General features: G+C 53.0%; 1 protein-coding gene across 7 annotated transcripts in view; it reads right to left on the reverse strand.

Annotated features, from left to right (window-relative positions):
• KIAA1671 overlaps positions 1–15,584 on the reverse strand; it is a 185,290-nt gene that overhangs the window by 12,987 nt on the left and 156,719 nt on the right. For all 7 annotated transcript variants that reach the window (XR_013831448.1, XM_079943577.1, XM_079943578.1 and 4 more), the window contains 2 exons: positions 5,021–5,139; positions 1,777–2,032 (listed from right to left, as the gene is read on the reverse strand). Coding sequence is in view for 6 of the 7 variants with exons in the window: in XM_079943577.1 (XP_079799703.1) it covers positions 1,777–2,032; positions 5,021–5,139 (375 nt within the window). In the remaining variant the exon portion in view is untranslated. The remainder of the gene's footprint in view (positions 1–1,776; positions 2,033–5,020; positions 5,140–15,584) is intronic.

Consider the following 15,584-nt stretch of genomic DNA (forward strand, 5'->3'; position numbering starts at 1 on the left):
CAGTGGGGGGATTTGTGTGGGGCTGGTGGAAGTTGGGGAGAGATGGAAATCATAAAGGGTCCGCCGTCCTCAAGAGGAGAGCATACGTCTCCGGTCACTACTAAATAGAGCGGGTTTCTCAGACTCAGGGAAAGTGGGAGGGAGCCACAGCGACGCAGGGGCTGCTGAAGGGGGCGTGGTCCCGTTCCCCAGGGCCACCCGTGCAGCCTCAGGCTGGTGCAGAAGCTGATTCCTTCCCTAGTGCCTCGCCTCCCCTTTCAGCCTCCAAACACTGCCTGTGGGAGACCTCGGTGTTAAATAATTGGCTGGACCTGTGCTTAGGGACACTGGCATTTCAATCACTCAGTGGCCACTTCTGTTCCCTAATCAGCAAAAATGAGGGAGTTCCTGGCGGTCTAGTGGTTAGGGTTTGGTGCCCTCACTGCCACGGCCCAGGTTCAATCCCTGTCGGGGAACTGAGATCCTGCAAGCTCCTCAGTGTGGCCAAATTTTTTTTTTTTTAATGTTTAAAAAAGAAAAAAAGTAGTGTTGTCTCTGGTTATATGAAAGGATACGTTAAAATAAAATAAAATAAAAATGGGGCAGGGGTTTTGCCTCTTGGGCTTAGTATTCCAGAAGGTAAATCAGGAGACTTACGCTAAGGCACAGCGACATCTATGGGCGTGTAAGCTGGAGCAATGCTGGGGACGTGGCTGGAGCTCAATAAATGTTTGTTGGATGAATAACTGAATAAAACCCCTGACTAAACCCTGACAACCTGCACCCTGTCCACGTTTATACAGTGGGGTGCCCCGATGGAGACTGAGTGTGTGCCTTTCCTCATTTCTGTCCTTATTTAGAGATGCCAGAGAGAGACCTCGACCATATTTAGGAAGGAGAATCCCACTGGAGGCCCTAAAGGAGGCCCCACACCTAAAGCAGTGATGGTCCTTCTCTGGGGGCGTCTGTGTGGTCATCTCTAAGGGTGTGGACGTGAGGCTTCGCTGAGGAGACAGGCTCTGTTTTGGATTTTGCATCACTTAGATGTTGCATCCTCAGGAGGGTGGGCAGGTAGCCCTATTGTCAGGGAAGGAGAATAATAAAACCCCTGTGTCTCAAGGATTGAAAAGGACAACCTGCCTGACCCCTGCAGGTCTAGAAGGGGCTGGGTAGGAGGCAGTTGGACTTGGGTGGCTAGCATCCTGTAGGGTGGCTCTCCGTGGGCTCCAGAAGAGCTGAGTTCTGAGGGCTGCCCACGCCTGAGGAGGCTCCCCTTTACAGACAGGCTTGGATTCCCTGGGACCTGGGACCATGTCCCAGACAGGGACATGGTCCCACTTGGCAAGACCTTGGTAAGAAGCCCCAGCAGAATTGGTCTGAGCGAAGTCCAGGCTGCACGCCTAGATCTGCAGGCCTCAGGCAGACACCTCCCACCCGCCAGGGGTGAGAGGCCAGATGGCCTGTTCGCCTAACAGGTGAGGGCTCAGCTCAGTTTTAATTTGTACACATATGATTGCACTCACAGCTGTGAAACCCACTGTACTGGTTACAGGTGGACAAGGAAGCCGAGGTTCAGAGAGGTGAAGACAGTTGCCCCAAGACACACAGCTGGTGTGTGGCAGGTACAAGCCTCATGTAGACTTCAGTCCCATCTCAGACTGTGCCCTCTGCACCCACCACAGGGGGCCCTGGCACACAGATTCTACCAGGGAAAGGGGTAATTCATCGGGAGATGCTAGAACGTCCTTTTAAGAAGAAATGACTGTTTCCAGCATGTGCTCCCAACGACTGACTTACATGGATAAAGGAGAAGTCGTCCACCCTCTTTGCGGGGCAGGCATCCGCTGGGGGCGGCCCCTCCATCCCGTCAGTGGATTCCAGGTCCGTGCTGGATCGGTCCACGCTGGTGCTCTGCTGGTCCTTGGAGCAGTCGTGCTGGTCCCCAGCAGAGGTGGTCTCCGTTTGGGAGGACAGGGAAGACAGGCGGCTGCTGGGGGGCTGCTTCTGAGCCGACGTGGCACTGCTGTCCGGGGATGGGGACTCGGGGGCCAAGCTATGAGAATGGAAGGAAGGGAGGGAGGCCTGGTCGGGCAGGTTGTTTCAGAGATCTGAATTTCAAGGAAGGGAAGTGGCAGAAGGTAGGGTGTGGGCTGTGCTTTATATGCCAGGAAACAAGAGACAGAACGTCCCAGTTAGGAGAACCACTCTGGGCCCAGCCAGGTGCTGTCCATGGTGCCTCTAGAACACCTGAACAGGTGCAGAATGGGTGCAGAATGTCCCGTTCAAGACCCTCTAACCCAGCGCCGTCCAATACGGGAGCCACTGGTCACATGTGGGCCGTTGGGCCCTTGCAATGCGGCGAGTGAGGGCTGAGCTGGGCCCTGAGGACAGTCAGTACACACTGATTCCCAGCACTTTGAGTGAAAAAAAAACGAACGTAAAATATCGCGTTAATGACTTTATAGTGATTACATGTTAAAATGGTAGTATTTCGGATCTACTGGGCTCAACAGAACATACTGTTAAAATTAATTTTGCCTGTTTCTTTTCTACTGACGTGGCTACTGGAACACTAAAACTGCCTCGAGTTTGCAGCTTGCGCTGTATTTCTGTTGCACAGCGCTGATGTAGACCAAATAATCACTGGCAGTCGCCAGCGGGAGAGCAGGAGGGGGGGAATCTCCTGCATTGTTTCATCCATCCATTCATTCACTCAGCCACTCATTCATTCACTCACTCACTCAAGATTTACGGAGCGCTTACTATGCGCCAGGCCCTGTGCTAAAAACTGTATCGTTCCATCCTCTTCACAATCCTACGGTGATTACCTATAATCCTGCAACGTCCACAACCCTAGGAGACAGGATTAACCTCAGGAAATTAAATACTAACCTCGCTCAAGATGAGGAAACCGAGGCACAGGGACGTGAAGTAGCCTGCCCAAAGGGACAGACCTGACCCCAGAATCCAGGTCCATGACCCTCTCCTCCTGGAATTTCTGCCCATAATGTGTTCCAAGTACCACTTGGATAATTGGAACCACACAAGATAGAAAATATGTCAATAAATCAAACCATTAAATTAAATAGGCTCTCCGCTCCCCCCTTAAAAAGACCCCAAAGCCAAGAGCACAGGAAAGCCTAACCCTGAGGAAGGGGGGACGGGCACACCAGACACCACCTCACTGATAGGAGGGTCTGCCCTGAAATACCCCTGAGCTGCACCCTTGGGCAGAACCTGCAACCCAGGTGTACTGGTGTTTCACTGCAGGAGCACAGCCATGCTTTCGTCAGCTCGGGGAAGAATTTATTCCTTGAAATAGGCAGGATGTTTGGGTGTGGGGTGCGACTGAGGCAAATCCGCAAATAATGAGGGAAATACCACTGAGGAGGCTGCAGGTGGCGCCGCTGCTCAGGGCTGGGAGCACAGCAGCTCCGGGGCCCTTTCCCGGAGGAGGAGCTGCAGTGCCTCCTGGAGACAGCAGGGGGCGACCCCAGGACACAGGGGAGATGCCAGGTCCCAGAGGGAGAAGGGGCCTCCCAGGGTCACACAGCGACCGCAAAACCAGGACACCCAGGTTTCCAGACTCGCTCACCGATTAACACACATCACAGGGTAGGAAAGAAAACAAAAAGCCTTCATGGGTACTGGAAGGAACCTGTGCTTCCCTTTTTCTTACCCACTTCCAATTCCATCAACCTCCACCAGCTTTAGTACCAATGACAGCTATGGGACATAAACCAGCAGAGGGGTGTGGCCGCTCCTGACGGGTGGGGGCAGGGGAAGGAGATGGGAGACCTGGGTTTGAGTCCAGCTCAGCCATGGACACACCATATCCCTGGGCATGAGACCCGCAGATGAGGAAACTGAGTCACACAGTGACACAGCTGGTAAGTGGCCATGCCGGGGTCGACCCGGGTCTCCCTGACTTCAAAACACCGTGCGATCCTGTGGCCCGCCGGTGGGAAGTGTGAGCTGAGAACACGGCAGGCCCACCTCCCGGTGTCCACGAAGCTGCTGCTGTGTTCGATCCCCCCCAAGGGAGAGAAGAAAAACTGCATTTTTAAAACAATGCACAGGTGCAATGTATCAAGTTCCTACTAAGTGCCGGGAAATATGCCAACTGCTGCACAGGTTACCCTGCTGACAACCCCACGTGCCTCAGTCTTCGCCTCTGCAAGATGGGGCGATAGACTAAATGTTATGTTTCAGTGCTTACAACGGTGCTCGGCCTGTCCGCTCAACAGATCTTGGCTCTTTTCATGCGCCTCATCCCCCTTCTATGGAGAAGGAGGGTGAAATCCGGCAAATATGACTAATTTACCCGGGACCTCACAGCCAGCTGGAGCGAAGCTGGAGTTCAGACCCGCCTGCCTCCTGAATCCAGGCGATGCTGTGACCTTCAGGCTTCTGCCACAGTCATAATAATATCCTTCCCAGCCAGGCTGACACCTGAGGGGCCCTACAAGCCTCTAACAGCGGTGATACTAAATGCTGACACAGCTTATAGGGCAGCATCTGTAATATGCTCCTATATTTGTAAACACACAATATACATATAGAAAAAAGTCTAGAAAGACAACAAAAAACATGAATGAAGGTTATAGCTGTGTGCTGGGATTAGAGGCAATTTTCATTTTCTTTTTTGTAATCTTTTTCTTATGGTAGTGAAACACACGTAACATGAAATTTACCAGTAGTGCATTCGCAGTGTTGTGCAACTATCACCGCTCTCTGGTTCTAGAACATCTTCATCTCCCCAGAAGGAAATCTGGTCCCTGCTGAGCAGTCGCTCCCCTCCCCCTCCCCCAGCCCCTGGCAACCACAAATCTACTTTCTGTCTCTATGGATTGCCTATTCTGGACATTTCATATATCATTTTCAAATAAGTTTTCTGTACATTCTAAATTTCTGTTTTATAAAAAGAAATGGTTTGCTCTTATAGTTACAGACAAAACAGGTTCTACTTAGTAACAGAGAAATCAGGAGGCAGATGGGCCGCCCTGGTTCCCGCCCAGAGGCCCCGCCCCACACGCCCTACCTCTCCCCGCTCTGGTGCTGGTGCAGCCACGTCCCATACTGGCTGTCGGCTTCCTGCACGAGGGTGTCAGTGTCCTTGGCCTCGGGGGTCCGCCTGGAGAAACACTGCTTCAGCTGATCCTGCAAGGACAAGCCAGAGGTTTCTATCAGGGAAAATGCTCAGAACCTGGTCCCAGCTGGTAACTCACACCGCATCGCCCCCTGCTCGAACCCACCTCAGCTCCCTACCGCTCTCGGAAGTGGGTCCAAACGTCTGTGCTGGGCATGAGGGTGACCTACCATCCGGGTATGCCCAAGACATCGCAGGATGCAGGACGGCGGGTGCCAAAGCCAGGCAAACTGAGATGAAGGGGTCACCCTCCTGCGTCCTGTGTGGGCACCACCCTACCCCTGGCCAAACTTCTCTCCATCTTCACTGCCCCCAGGACTTATCAGTCTGGTTACGGTACTCCCCCGCCCGTCCCCCACCACCAGGTTCTCACGGTCGCCATGCTTCCACCACCAGCATCACCAGCACAGCCTTCGTGGAGCATTTAACTTGTCCCCGGTGTTGATCAAGCTGTCTGCATATCACCTCGCTGAGCTGCAGTCCCATGGCAATCCCATGAGGTGGAGCTCATTACAATCCCCATTTTACAGACGCTGAGGCTTAGAGAGGTGAAGTGACATGCCCCCCATCAAACAGCCAGTAAATGATGAGGTGGGACTCAAACTCGGGCAGGGGGCTTGGACTGCAAGTCCAAACTGGCAACCACTGTGCCCCACGCAGCCCGGATCCCCGGTTCTGTCACCAACTGCTCGGTGACTGGTCTCTGCCCTCAGCCTGGACCCTAGGGAGAGGGTCCTGCTAACCACAGCACTAGCCAAAGGGCCTAACCTGGTACCTGGCACATGCTGGGAAGCCCACAGGTCTCCATCAAAATGCTGGCCTCCCTAACTTGTTCACTCGGCAAATTAAAAGCCCGTCCCAGTGACTGACTGTTGAACTGGCTGACACTTGGGAGCAGCTGGAATGTTCAAGGCAAAACCAAAACTCCAGCCCCTTGGGTGGCCATTGGCACAATAGCAATTCAAAATCAGCTCGGTGCTTTGTGACCACCTAGAGGGGTGGGATAGGGAGGGTGGGAGGGAGGAGATACGGGGACATAGGTATATGTATAGCTGATTCACTTTGTTATACAGCAGAAGCTAACACACCACTGTAAAGCAGTTACACTCCAATAAAGATGTTAAAAAACAAATGGCCTTGGCTTCTGAGCTTTGAAGGATGTTCCCAGTCACCACCTCCTGATGGCTTGGAGCCAGTGGGTGAGGAATATGGAGGGAGTTGGGGGTCACGGGGCGAGGGGCTGAGAACAACTTGGCCCCCAGTTCCAGAAACACCGGCAGGAGTGTCTCACTCCTTGTGTCCCCCTGGGGTCAGGAGGCATGTTCTGCCGCAATGTGCTCTGGATCTCCTGCTCAAACACCTCCCACAGCTCCCTACTGTCCTCCTGCTGAGATCCAACACCCCTTGCAATTGAGCCCCCAGTTCCCTGTCCAGTCCCATCTCCTAGCCCTGCCCCAAACAGAGGCCCATTCCACCCACCGAGACCTGCTCACTGCATCCCACACAAGCCTTACCTTCCAGCCTCTGCGGCTTTGCTTGTACCTTTCCCCCTTCCTATCCGTCCCTCCCACCCCAAGCCATGGCAACCACCCACAGTGACCTTGCCTTCCCCTGCACTCTCCCTGCCTACTCGGGACTCATTTTTGTGCCAGGTAAAGTTTGACATATCAGTTATTTGTGCAACAGACACCTACTGAGCACCTACCATGTGCTAGGCACTTGGGAACCAGGGGTGGGGGTCACTACACAGATTCTGTAACTCGGCCAAGGCAGCCTTTAAGATCGGACACTCCATCACCTTTGCTCCCCACCCAGAGCCTGCCCGGCACCCAGTAGGTGCTTAGTGGCGGTGGGCAGACTGTCCTGCAGTAGCTTATCTCCCTCCCAGTGGGGAGCACGCCTCTTCACAGCTTCTACGGAGCCACCCTTAGCAGAGCAAACGTGGGGTCCTGCAGAGTGAGCAGGCGCCTCGGGGAAACGTTCTGCTTTTGTCTCCCTCTCTGGGGCACAGGGACGTGGCAAGATGCCAATAAGAAGACCCACATGATAGCTCCAAGGGCAGGGCCTGACGTTCAGGAAACACCCCATAAATGCCCACCTCCTTCCTCATTCTCTTTCTCTCACCTTTTGGAGACCCTTGCGTACCCCCACGAGGGGATACTATGGGCGAGGTATGTGCAAGGACCCCAGGGAATCAGGATAAACCTCTCAGTCACCCTGGTAAACAGCCACACTCACACACCCTCATTTCGCTGCCTGTAGATTCCTTTTCCTCGTTACCCAAATCACAAAGGCTTGCTACAAAACATGTCAAAATTACAGAAAAGCACAAAAAATAATATTTAAAAGTCACCCGTCACCTAGTGACCATATTCTGCCATAATCCTGCCCAGAATTTCATCTGGGGCAACTCATAGAGCATCATGGTTAACGGCGGAAGAATGTTCTGCTGCCCGGACACAGCATTGCTCCTTTAATCGATCCCCACGTGTCGTGGCATTTAGGTTGCTGTTCACCGTTATAATCAACCACACGATGAACATCCTTGGGGCTGAAGTGACACATCTCTGGTGACTCCCACAGGAGAACTCCCTGGGCAGAGAATCGCAGGGTGGAGGGCCAGCACGTACAAGGCAGCCTTGGAACAGTCCATCCAAACTGCAAGTCCACAGCAGCATGCTGGGTGGCTGTTAGCACGCCTGAGGGAGTCAGTCAGTCCCCAGGTGGGGAGACTTGGATGCCTTTGCCTTGAAAGGTCACCTGACATGGTCAGACGCCCAGTATCCTTAAGAGAATGGAAGTGGTCATCTGAGCATGCTCCCAGCTGCTTCCTGCTTGAGGGTGGCCTACCATCACAGAATCGGCCATTCCCTAACTTAACCCACCACGTGGGTCGGATTCGGAGGCCAGAGGCCGGGGCCTGGGGGGGCTGCCTCTGGTGGACTCGACATCCTTGTGCCCAGCAGCTTGCAGACGGCTGCACGGTACATGCTAGGTCTGTGCCCCGTGTGTGCCAAGCTCAGCATAGGCAGCAAGGTGACCGCTCAGGGACAGCTTACAGCTCAGGGTTGCGGGGGGAGAGGATGCTGTCTCTGCTCTGCCCCAGCTGGGTGGTCTGGCCAAGGGACTCCGCCCATCCAAGCCTCAGTTTCCTCAGTGGAAAAACAAGGGTTGTTTTGAGGCTTCAGGGAGATCAGCCCTGGAACGCGTTAAGCTCAGTGCCTGGCATATAGGTGCTCGGGACACAGGAGCTGATGCGATCAGAATCAGGTTCACAGCCCTCCCCAGAGTCAGGCAGGGGGACGGATTCCTGGCAAAGTGTGATTCTTCTCGGGTCCTCAAAAGCCCCAAGAGATGGGGATCTTTCGGTGCTGAGTGATAGAGGAAGGGATCTGCAGGTGGGGCCTCTGGAAATCAGCATGGCAAGTTCCGAAGGATGCTAAGGGTGGAATCAGGGCAGGAGGCAGGGGAATGCTTCCTGACGTCCTTTGGAAGGCTCTGGGCGGCAGGGTGTGGGGGGAATAAATGGTGCTCAGCAAAATACATTGGCTTCCACGCATCCCCACTTGTGGGTCCTCCCGCAGAGGTTTAAGATTCACGCTCAGGGATCTGTAATCCCCGCAGGCAGGGATGGAGGTCTTCTCCCTCCACTGCCTAAAGCCAGACTCAGGATTCCGGACAGCAGCATCCCCGACTCCTCTGTCACTCTCATCCCCGTGTCGGATCAATCCCCAAGCCCTTCAAAGTCTCCATCAGGAAGACTTTGGCCAGCTCTGGGGTCCCCCTGCCTCCCTCACCTCTGCTCCCCCCCGTCCCCATATATTCTCTTCCCATTACACTTTCCAAAACTGAAATCTACGCCTGCAGGGTCTCTGCTCAAAACCCTTCAGTAGCTCCCCCAGGGTCAAGTCCAAACACCATAAGGATGGCTTGTAGGACTTTCATTAGTGGGGCTCTTTCCCCACCGTCCCCCGCCCCTCCCCCATCCCCAGGCCCTCCCAGCCCCTCCCACTGGCTGCTCCAGCCCGCTTTCCTCTTCTCACATTCCTCAGTTGGCTATCCCTCACCTCCAGACCTGCTGGAGCAGCCACCACCACCTGGCTGTCATTCAGATTTCAGCTTTGCTGGCTCTTCCTCTAGGAAGCCTTCCCTGAACTCCCCTCACCCAAGGCTGCCTCAGGAGCCAGCTCCCACCAATCCCTAGACCTCAAGTCTCTATATCTGTGCTGTCCAATATGATAGCCGCTAGCCACGTGTGGCTATTTAAATTTCATTTAAATTAATTAAAATGTTAAAAATACAAAGAATCCAGTTCCTCAGCGGCTCTAGCTATATTTCAAGGGCTCCATAGCCACGTGTGGCTACCATATTGAACGGCACAAGATACAGGACATTTCCATCATGGCAGAAAGTTTCTACTGAAGAGCACTGCTGTAGAACTCCCCAAATCATGTTCATTATAATTGACCTGTGTTTTTTTTTTTCAGTCTCCCTTGAATGAGTACTATTTCTGGAGCCAGATGCCTGGATTTAAATCCAGGCTCCATCACATAGATCCTGTATTCAGGCTGTGTGGCCTTGGGCAAGTTACTTAACCTCTCTGTGCCTCAATGTCTGGACAACGCAGATGTTAAGTATTTGGTTGAATGCCATCTCAGTCCCTATGTTTTTACACAGAACCCCCAAATCTGGAGTACTCCAGGGGTTAGGATCATCTAAGGGAATTGATCTTGCAAATGAGGCTTAAGAAATCAAGCTGTCTGTCAGTACTTTCTCCCACTAGTATCCTGGTAACCTTGTGCGCAGTGCAAATGATTCATGTCTCGTCGCTGCAGCAGACCCCGGTGGCACTTCAGATCAGCAAGTCTTGATCTTCACTCCCAGGGCTACGAGGCCTCAAGATCAACCACAGAAAGGGTCCAAAACTCTTCTGAAACTTTCTGAAAGTCAGGTTTTTAAGTTAGCTTTAAGGCAGAGTGTTCTTCCAAATCAGTTCTGCCTTACCGGCTGCTATAAAAGCCCTCACTGTCTGCGGATGAGTAGATATCTACAAGGTGGTCTGAAAATACATGATGGATAAAGAGAAGCATTGTCTGAGGAACACACGTGTCCAAATTAGTCCCGCATTTGGGTCACGGGCAGGTCTTTTTTTTGACATGCACCCCCGATGAATATCAACCAGCCACAACCCAAATTTCAGCTGCCATTTGTCACACCAAGTCATCACATCTTAACATTTATTTTTTTTTAAGATTTTTTTTATGCGGACCATTTTGTAAAGTCTTTATTGAATTTGTTACAATTTTGCTTCTGTGTTATGGTTTTTGGGTTTTTGGCCATGAGGCATGTGGGATCTTAGCTCCCTGACCAGGGATCGAACCTGCACCCTCTGCACTGGAAGGCGAAGTCTTAACCACTGGACCACCAGGTAAGTCGTGAATCTTAACATTTAGATCTCCAAGGACCCTTGAGTCCATTCAGCTGGCCCTTTTCAGATGATGAACTTTTTCAGATAGATGATAAACTCAGAGGCAGGGATTCTCACGGGGAGTGAGAGGCAGAGCTGGGGGGCCTGGAACCCAGTTTTCTGGGCTCCTTCCAGCCCCCCACCTTGTCCAGGATGCTTCAAGAGGCTCAGATGAGGAAATGCGCTTTAAAATGCTCTAAAAAAGCCTCACGAACTTGGTGGGCTTAAAAAACACTTGCTCAGGCTAGCTCACCAAGCCCCAAGCTGGTGGTAGGTGAAAATTCTAGGCCCTCGTCTTGCAGGCAAACACGACTGCCGCAGCCCAGGACCTATAATGGACAGTTTTCTAACACCCAGGCTGGGGAGACCAGCCTAACAGACGCCTTTGAGGGTTGTGTTTAAACAAGTGGCAACACATGTCCTGAAATTTAAAACGTGCATACCCTCGACTCAGCAATTTTAGTTCCAGAAATTCATCTCAAGAAAATCATTAGACACACTCACCAAGACCTATGAACACAGACGCTTCCCCGCAGGACAGCAAAGATTGCAAAATATTGGACATAACATTGCAAAACACTGAATTGTCCTAAATATCCAATAAGATGGGGATCGGTGAAATACAGTATGATATATCCACGTGACGGAATAAACACAGCCAAAGAAAATGATGCTCAGAAAGAATGTTTACTGTCACAGAAAGATGTCTGCCTTATACTAGCAAATATTACTTTTTTAAAAAGGTAACAAAACAGCACATGTCACAGAAAGATGTCTGCCTTATACCAGCAAATATTACTTTTTTAAAAAGGTAACAAAACAGCACATGTGTTGATACCAGCTTTGTAAAAACAAATATGTAAATGCACGTGAGAATAAGCAAAGGAAACCTCCAGACGTTTCCACAGAAAACTGATACCAGCGGCACTGTATGTGGTGAGGAAATGGGCTGTCTTTCTATTATTGATGATGATTTTCGTTAGTATCCACACTTGTGATTTTTTTATCCCAATATCATCAGATAATAAAATTAAATAACATTAATTAAATCATTCCTCCAACACTATCATATAGTAGACATCACGAATTAAAAACAAATCAGAAGGGGGCTCTTCATTTCTTAATCTCTATCAGAGCCCAGCAAACTCTTTCTATAAAGGGCTAGATAATAAATATTTTGGGCTTTGTGGGCCATGGGGTCTCTGTCCCAACTTCAGCTTTCCTGTCGTTACCATGTCAGCAGCACAACGTCTGTGTTCCAATAAAACTTTATTTACAAAACAGGTGGCTAGCTGGATTTGGCCCACAGGCAGCTGGCTGATCCCTGATCTATACCCTTTAGACTGTCAGCTGCATGAAAATGGGGACTCCTTCGTCCACTGCTGCACCCCAGTGCTTAGAACCATGCCAGGCCTGGAGTACTTGTTGAATAAATATTTGCTGGAGGAATATGTTTCTGAAAATAACTTTTCTGCACTGAGTAGGTGTGAGCTCCTTACCCAGAAAAGGCCGTGTCATTAGGGAAGGAGTGAGGAAAAGAGAAAATATTACGCCTGCATGTATTCTGGGGTGTCTGACACATCCGCCTGGGAAAGAAGCCTGAGTCAGAACGGTGTTCGGTGGCCTGCGGCTGACGGGGCAATTCAAGACGTGCGTCCCCCTCCCCCCTCTGCAACTAGACACTCTCAGCTGTGCAGGGTGCTCTGGTGTCATGGGACCCAGGCTGGGGTGACGCTGGCTCTGTCCCAGTGCCCCCGGGGCCTGGTGGCACCTCCCTGCCTTGTGCCCAGGTCAGACTTGCACAATGGCTGAGCAATAATACTAACAATAATATCAAGGGCTAACATTACTGTGAGCGCTGGTGATTATCATGACCTTTCACTTTGCCATCTAATGCTCCCAAACAACGCTATGTGGTAGGAACCGTAATGGACCCATTTTACAGGGGAGGAGACTGAGGCCCAGAGAGGGGACCTGACACACCCAAGGGTGATACAGTTAAAAAGTGGTGGAGCTGCAAATTGAACTTGGTTTGCTTGACACCCAAGCCCCAAAATACTCCCCCAAACTGCTGCATTCTCCAAGCTCTGGCTTGACATGGAGACCTTTGTAGGGCCTTCAATGACCATCTCACTGATGGGAAAATCGAGGGCCAGAGAGATGAAAGGATGCCTGGCCACACCTCGAATCCAGGTGTCCTGATCCCCTGGTCTGTGCCTGATTACCACAGTGCATTCCCTAGCTGCACCCAGGGTGGGGCCTCAGGCCCAGAAAGGGGAGGAGGGGGGCAGCAGGCCAAGGATGGGCCGAGTCCCCCAGTGTGTCTCCCATCCACCCTGTGACCCCCGCTCCAGGCTCTTAAGAGCACTGTCTGTCCCACTGTGGCCCGCAGGGCCTGGACGTCCAGCGCCCACTCTCCTGGCCGCCTCTTCTCACCCTCGCTCCTCCCCTGTGCTGCAGCCGCAGTGACGCCCAAACGCCCCGTGCACCCTCACAGCACAGCTGCTCGCCGGGCTAAGGGCGGCCTCCTTCACACCGCAGCGTGCGCGGTGCCCCTCCGAGCGGATTCCCGCCTGAGTCTAGGTCCTCGTCCTGCCCCTCCGAGCCCTGGCCTCGGCCGGGGGTTCTCAGCACTTGGACGGTTCCTCGGACGCCTGTTCCTCCCAGGACACACAACCTCCAAAAGGCGAGAGCTGTGTCTCGTCACCATTGGACTCTCGGAGCTTAGTTACAGCTCCTGGCACAGAGTTAGGTGCGCACTGAATAATAAAGAAGCAGAGAGGAAGGGAGGGAAGAGGGAAGGTGGGGAGGAATGAAAAAACAAAAAGGAGAGAAGGGAGGACAAGGTAAGGCAGTCAGGCCAGAAGGAAGCGGACAGGAACGGTGCAGGACAGGAGCCCTCAGAACGCTCTCCCAGTGCCGTCAGCAAAAACCGCAGTGTCCCCTCCCTGTGGACTTGTGTCCCAGCTAGGAGGCGTCGGCGCAGTTGATGGGCTTCTCAGAGTCCACAGTGTCACCTCAGGTGGCAACACAAGCCAGGACTTGTGCCCCTGCCCCTGCCCCACGGCAGGACATGGCGCTTCCCGGGGAAGGTTGGTGGGACACCAGTTTCTGACCCCTCTCGATGGGCTCTGGGAACAACAGTGCAGTCTGGCCAGGTGTGGCCAGGTGTAGTCAGGTATAGCCAGGTGTGGCTTTGTGTGGCACACGGTGGTGGCTTGGATGGGGGCATAGCTAAGACAGAGAGCAAAACAAACGGAGAAAACACAACCGGCACTGGGAGGCGTGCGGAGATGGGCACAGGGAGAGAGGTGCACAGGAGATGGGCACGGGGAGAGAGGTGCACAGGGCAAGAGCGACGAACAGGTGGAGGACGTGTGCTGGGCCTCAGTGACAGGGCTGAACCGGCGCACCTGGGCGGTGGTGCTGCGGCTCCCCCCACAGGAACACACCTGTTCCTGGACTGGGTCCCCTGACCCATCGTGGTGAGCAAAGGTGCCAGGCTCAGCGCTGGCTCCCTCTCTGGATGGCCTCAGCGCTGGCTCCCTCTCTGGATGGCCCTCTCTGGATGGCCCCCACTTCTCTGAGCCTCGGTTTCCTCTCTTGGTGACTTGTGGCTAGGGATGGCAGGTCTCAGGGGCCCTCTGCCACTTGGTGGCTCACCTCTGCCTGGCGGCTAATGTCCGGAGCTCACCAAGCCGGCCTGTGTGAGCTGTCAGCTGTTTCCTGGTGAAGAGGGATTGGTTTCTTCCCCTTTAAAGGAGTGCCCGTTTGGACTGTTCACACCCTTGCTGGGTTTGCCCACTTGACTGATGATGAAATGATGCTGTTCCCTCCTTGAATGAAATCAGTTTTCATAAACACTCTACGGAAGAGCTAGCAGTGCCTGGCGATTAGCAACGGAAAGCACGGACTTTCAGGTTGCACATGGGAAGTGAACCTACCCCGGGGCTCTGATGAGTTGGAGGTGGGGAAGGCTCTGAGGTGGGGCAGACCAGGGCAAATCCAGCTCTGCCTTTTGGTAGCTATGAGCAAACCTCTCAAAACCTCAATTTTCCCATCTGTAAAATGGGGATGGGGAGGGCGCTTAGGGGAGTTGGGGGGATTTTGTAAGACATCTGGTGAGAGCTGCGCACGCCCAGCATACATTAAGTGCCAAATAGATTCCAGGTGAGATGATGATGATGATGATGATGATGATGACGACGACGTCCACTGCTTAGTTCCCAGAAGCACATCATTTAAACAAACACTCTAACAAAGAGGCCTGACAGCCCTGTCACTCAGCTGAGAGCAAAGGGGCTGCCTTAACCCGATCCCTCAACATCTCTCCCAACCCGGACATCAGCCAGCTGCTCCCCTCCATCACGGAGTGAACTGACCCCAGCACACCTGCCCTCCTCCAGGGCCCAGCCGGGTACGCAGGCTGCAAAATGACAGCTCCGGCAGAGACACGCTGACTCTAGGGGGCAAGTGTGTCACCTAAAGTGACGGGAACACACGTTGGCAGCTGGTCCTCAGGAGGCGTGCCTGGTTCCAGCGGGGGGTGCCCCGCAGGGCTCCGTGGTCGGTGGAGGCTGTCTGGCTCTCCTGACGGCCTCCACCTCCAAGTCTATAAACAGAAAGGACAGCTGGGCTGGGGGGCCCAGGCTCTCACTGGCCTCGGAGGCGGCATCTCCCAGACTCCAGAAACCCGGCAGGCACCCTATGCTCTGGGTGTCGAGGTGGGCTAAGAGGCAATAAAGGTAGTCATGACCAGGAACGTGTAAGGAGCACCCACTGCACGCCTGGCACCAAGTCAGATTTCTCATGTGCGCCGTCTAGCTTAAGTCCCAGAGGAGATGCTTTCACATGCCCATTTCACAGATGGACAGGTACAACAAGAAGGGACCTTGATACGGCTCTTCCTGCGCGCCGAGCTGCCGAGATTAGTCCTCCCAACAACCCTAAGAGGCAGGTACTGTGAATTATCCCCCGTTTCCGGATGAG

This window comes from Stenella coeruleoalba (assembly GCF_951394435.1).
Source record: "Stenella coeruleoalba genome assembly, chromosome: 14".
Lineage (NCBI taxonomy): Eukaryota > Metazoa > Chordata > Mammalia > Artiodactyla > Delphinidae > Stenella > Stenella coeruleoalba.